Consider the following 5,661-nt stretch of genomic DNA (forward strand, 5'->3'; position numbering starts at 1 on the left):
TCAACAAATGCAACAAATTTCTCCCCAATGCAATCTGGTATATTAACAAAGACTTAATCAATGTTTTTCTCTTTGTAAGCACTTTGTTGTTGTTGTGAGTGCTTCATTTCTTTTGTGATTGGGATTGCTATTGTGTTTATCTATTTTTACTTATGTCAATTATTGGTTAAATATATTAACAGTTGGGCTTATAGCTTAAAATTGAATAAGCCATAAAATTTGGGGTTTAAAGTAAATAATCAAAGTAATGGTTTTGTGTAGTGACTCTTTTTCTTAACTAGGGCTCTACTCTATGAATTAATATAAATTCATCCCAATTATCATTAAGTGAATTAGTTATATTAATCAAAAAAGAGTAAGTCATATTAAAAAGAGACATGTCAATTTTAAAATGACTTTTAGAGGTTTAAAACATAAGAGACATGTCTTCATTTAACTTGTTCCCATTTTTTGCCTTGGTAATATTTTCTTGTCATTCTATTCCATTTATACGGACTTATTGAGTAATCATACTTTGTATATAGGATGTTCCTTCGGTCTAACATTCTCCAGCTCTCCAAAAATCATCAGCCGCATCCTATCAACCAAGCAGCTTATAAGTTTTATCTTGGTGTTCGAGGACTTTTTTGTATACAAAGAACTATGGAAGAACAACCCCGTTTTTTGCAAGTGTTGAAGGATATTTTCAAACACTTTGGAACTTTGATTATAGTATTAGCTTAATTTGAGCAGTTGTTTTATTCGAAGGACCACATCTTTTTTTGTTAATCTTATGATGGTGGTTATAAACAACGTTATGTATTTGATAATATATTTCTATGTTAATATTACGTTACTTTTATGACATTTGTGGTGTTGTTAATTAATTACATTTGTGGGATTGTGTTAGTAGAGCTAAAACTATTACAAGTTCTTTCTAACAGGTTTGAACAATATATTTGATGCAAACAGTGGTTTTAAAGCCCACTGGGGGGAAAAAAAACCTATAGTGGCGGTCAAAAAATGCCGCAATAGGTGCACATTTTATGTATTAAATGAAACCCTATAGTGGCGCTTATCACCCGCTGCTAAAGGTACGCACATATAGCAGCATGTCCACCCGCTGCTAAAGGTACGCACATATAGCGGCATGTCCACCCACTGCTAAAGGTATGCACATATAGTGGTGTTTTCACCCGCCGCTAAAAGTGCAATTAATCCATTTTAATTGATTACCTATAGCAGCGTACATAACCCGCCGCTAAAAGTCAATTGACACGAATTCGAACGTCGTATGGTAGTGGTTTTATGCCCGCCGCAATAAACCAAAACTGTCGCTAAAAGGTGTATCTACAACGGCGCTTTTTGTTACTCCTGCAATAGAGCTATTGCAGCACCGCAAGGCTGGCGGGTAGAACCGCCACAGTAGGCCAAATGGACCTTTAGCAGCGGTTTTTGGGCTTTTGTGGTGGTTTTGGCCCGCCGCAATAGGCCAGTTTTTTTGTAGTGATAGCTATTGCCTCAATAACCCAAGGGTCCTTCTACCATACACCAAACTGATCAGTCAACCCGAAAATGGAATTCCACGCCTTCCTATGAGTAGGCTTGGTATGGAAAAAGCTAGTGTTCTTGTCTCCTAGCTTAAGCCAAGTGTTACGAGAACGCTGTTTCCACATGACCTCTTTGGTGTCCAGCCAAGTGTTCAGGTCTGCTCTAGCTACTCGAAGCTCATCACTAGAAGCTATCCCAGAAGTTTCCAATATTTGAAGCTTTTTCTGCAGCTGAGATATCCGACGACCCACATGTCCAAACTCCCTTTTATTCCAAACCGATAGGTCCTCTCTGCAAGCCTGCAAACAATTACTCAATGGGCAACCCGAACTAGCCAGCAATCCTCTCTCCCATGCCTCTGAAACCACCTCTGCACATTTTGAATCCCGATGCCACATGGCCTCAAACCGAAATTGCATAGCTTGATTTCTAAAAGAGGCTGTCACAAGTCCTAACCGAAGGCTAAGAATGCTATGGTTAGAAGCAGAATTTGAGATATGATATAATTTAGCATTAGAGAACTTACCAACCCAACTGGTGGAGGCCAAAGCTCTATCTAACCTTGACCGAATATACCTACCATTAGCAAAAAGCTTATGCCAGGTAAACTGAGGGCCTATGAATCCCAAGTCTCGGAAATAGCATCAGTTCAGCACCATACGAAACTGATTCATTTGTCTTTCCGGTCTATAGTTGCCACCGATAGTCTCATCAGCATATAAAATTTCATTAAAATCACCCATGCATATCCAAGGCAGGGTGTTGGTACGACCAAGGCACTCAAGCTTCCACCACGTCTCCTCTCTTCTACTTGTCTCCGGCTGACCATAAAAGCTAGTGAATCGCCATCTACCTATGGTCCCTCCACTATCAATTATCGCATCAATGTACCATCATGTAGAGCCTTGAATAGATATATCAGTCCCTTGGTTCCAAAAGAGTGATAGACCACCACTCTTCCCTTGACTTGAAACCATAAAAAATTAAGGTTATTTTAGTTGTGCTAGACCACCACACTTCCCTAGACCACCACTCTTCCAATCTTTATTTTAGTTGGTCAAAACAAAATAAATATTTTATATTTTACATATTTTTTCTTGTCAAGTCAAACATGGCGGGCGCCACCCTTGTGGGCAGTTGAAAATATGTTGTATTCTTTGAATCTTTCCTCCTTTTTCTAAACACGTTGATTTGACACCATCAGTATACACAAAACCATAAGACAAAATAATATTTAATTAACACAAAATTTGACATATAAATTAAGAGCATAAAGATTATGTAATTCAACGGTTAGATTTTCAAAATATGTAATAATATTTATTTTATTGAGTAACATTTTTGTAGTTAAACTTTGTCCTTTCAGTATTTAGAAAGAAAATTGAGCCCTGAAACAGTTTTAATGTAATTTTCTTTTCAAACGTGTGGTTTGGTCTGCAAAGTAAATGACTGAAATGGGAGAAAGAGAATCTAAGGTTTTCACACTTACCAAGTCTACTACAAATAATAATAACTATAAATAGCTTCATGTATAAATATATATGCTATAATTGATTGGTTAATTAACATTAACATGGATCGAAATAGTTTTATAATGGAAGTGGATCATTGATTTCAGACCCATCCAACACATTTTCAATTTAAAGGCACACAACATATTCTTGTTTTAACTCAATGTAGCTTTTTCTTTTCTTTATCTTTTTTGATGAATATCTCTCATGTAGGTGATGTATCATGCCTGGAAGAATTGCATAAGTTATAATTGATTGATTAATTAATATTTAATATATATATATATATATATATATTTCTTTTGATAGATGGAGATATGTTTTTGAGAAGATGGAGATAGATTAAAATGGACATGGATACACTTTTTCCAATTCTAGGTCCACATCATTTATTTTTTTTGTTTGTCATATTAGGGTCTGTTTGGATACCGCTTATTACTGAAAACTGAAAACTGAAAATACTGTAGCAAAATAATTTTTAAGTGTGTGAATAGTACCGTGGGATCCAATTTTAAAGTTGTTTTTCTGGAAAAAAAAAAAAAAAAAAAAAAAATTGCGAATCCTGTGAACAGTGCACGAGACTCTTCCTCCAGCATGAGGCATCAGCTACCGTCCAAACTCCAAACTATTATTCCACATCAAATTTTGTAAATCTATATTAATAGAAGTTTTTTTCTTTTTTGATAGATTATATTAATACAATTTTTTTTTTTGAGGGGGTATATTAATAGAAGTTAATACACGCAATCATGCTCTTATTAAAACTTGATTCACAAAAAAAAAAGGCTCCTATTAAAACTTTATTATCTACTTAATCAGAAAATTAAAATTCAAAATATTTACACACTTATTAAAATTCTATTATATAATATGATTATAAAATTAAAACTCATATCATGGTTGAAATAGATTCGAAAGTTATTGTCCTTACTCCTTAGAAGAAAATTAATACTTGATCGAGATAGGTTATAATGGAAATGGAAAATTCAGACCCATCCAACACTTCTTCAATTTCAATTTAGGCATATAATATGTTTTATATGTTATTATTATTTTGTTATAAATTGTTCTTGTGAAACACGCCCACAACATGCTCATAATTGTACTACACATTTTGCCATAATTGTCGAATATAGTAGATTGTGATTTGTTGTCTGTCACATACATCTACCATTTTTTCCCCACCATTCACAATCTACCACGTAAGATAATTGTGACAGTGCGTTAAGATCCAAATTTCCAAAAGTAAGCACCTATTCAACAAAGAAATTTTCTTACTTTTTTCTCATGTGGCATTAGCTACACTCCAAAGGGAACTCTTAGTCTCAAATAGAGACCACATCAGTCTTCTTGGCATCCCCTTTAGTAACATTCTGGCCATTTGGTAGTAGTGTTTAGATATTAGTTTTCAAAATGATGTGAAAATTGTGATTATAAATGTGTAGTCAAAAAAATGTATTCTGAGTACTCATAATGTAAAAATGGTTTGGTACCATGTTTCTACAATATAATTACAAAATTGAAAACACACAATTGAGTGTTTGGTATGAATATGTGTTTTTAAGAAGAAGAAAAAAAAGTGTTTTATGTATTTCAAAAGCATGTAAAAATAATGTGTTTAATGTAGAGTGTCTACATTACGTGTTTGGACCTCCAACTATGAAAGTAGTAGTACGCTACTACGTATTGTAATTTTACATTTGACTTTCTTGGGCTTCTTCACCTCACAACAATTATCTAAATCTAACATTCATTTCATTCACTTTGACTTTCCCATTCTCTCTCAAACCCATTGAGAGATATCACTTCTTCATAATTTTTCATTCTCTCTGCTTTCTCAAACTCTTAAGACATTTCCAATTTCGTCAGCTCTTTATTTCTCCTCTCCTTTAGATCTTCTCAACCGTCTATATAACCAAATCACAATGGCTCTTGTAACTAACAAACAAGCCTTCTATTCGTCTTTCACCCAACGATGTAGATATGATGTGTTCTTGAGTTTCAGAGGAGAAGATACTCGCAATGGTTTTACTAGCAATTTGAACGGTATTTTGCGTCATAATGGTATTAACACCTTCATGGATGATGAGCTCCAAAGAGGAAATAGAATTTCCACTGAAATTCTCGAAGCTATTGAAAGTTCAAAGATTTCCATAATTGTATTCTCTAAAAACTATGCAACTTCCACTTGGTGTTTAGATGAACTTGTCAAAATTCTTGAGTGTAAAAAGAATGGCCAAGTGGTGTTTCCTGTTTTTTACAAGGTGGATCCATCAGAAGTATGTAGCCAAAAGGGAAAGTTTGGAGAAGCGTTGGCAAAACATGAAGAAAATTTCAAGTATGACATGAACAAGGTGCAAAGATGGAGGGCCGCTCTAAATGAAGCCAGCAATTTATCCGGTTGGCATTACAAAAATGAGTATGTATTTAATCGCTAGTTTATTATCAACACAAATTTTTACTATTAAAAAAAACTCCAAAAGCTATATATTATTATCATTATTATTATTATTATTATTATTATTATTATTATTATTATGGGAGAAGCTATATTATTTGTTTGCATTTTTTTTTTATTTTTTATGAAGCTATTATATTTTGATCATATCTTTCATTACAG

The 5,661-nt window shown here is 33.9% G+C and overlaps 1 protein-coding gene across 1 annotated transcript; it reads right to left on the minus strand.

The window, feature by feature from the left end:
- Positions 1 to 1,520: 1,520 nt before the first annotated feature.
- LOC142628572 (uncharacterized) lies at positions 1,521 to 1,949 on the minus strand. Its single transcript, XM_075802642.1, has one exon. It carries the CDS (start codon positions 1,947 to 1,949, stop codon positions 1,521 to 1,523), a length of 429 nt encoding a protein of 142 aa, XP_075658757.1.
- Positions 1,950 to 5,661: the final 3,712 nt, after the last annotated feature.

Source organism: Castanea sativa, chromosome 3 (genome assembly GCF_040712315.1).
Source record: "Castanea sativa cultivar Marrone di Chiusa Pesio chromosome 3, ASM4071231v1".
Taxonomy (NCBI): Eukaryota; Viridiplantae; Streptophyta; class Magnoliopsida; order Fagales; family Fagaceae; genus Castanea; species Castanea sativa.

Excerpts from the sequence above, each read along its gene's own strand:
- LOC142628572 (XM_075802642.1), bottom strand. The coding sequence starts at position 1,949 with ATGCAATTTCGGTTTGAGGCCATGTGGCATCGGGATTCAAAATGTGCA.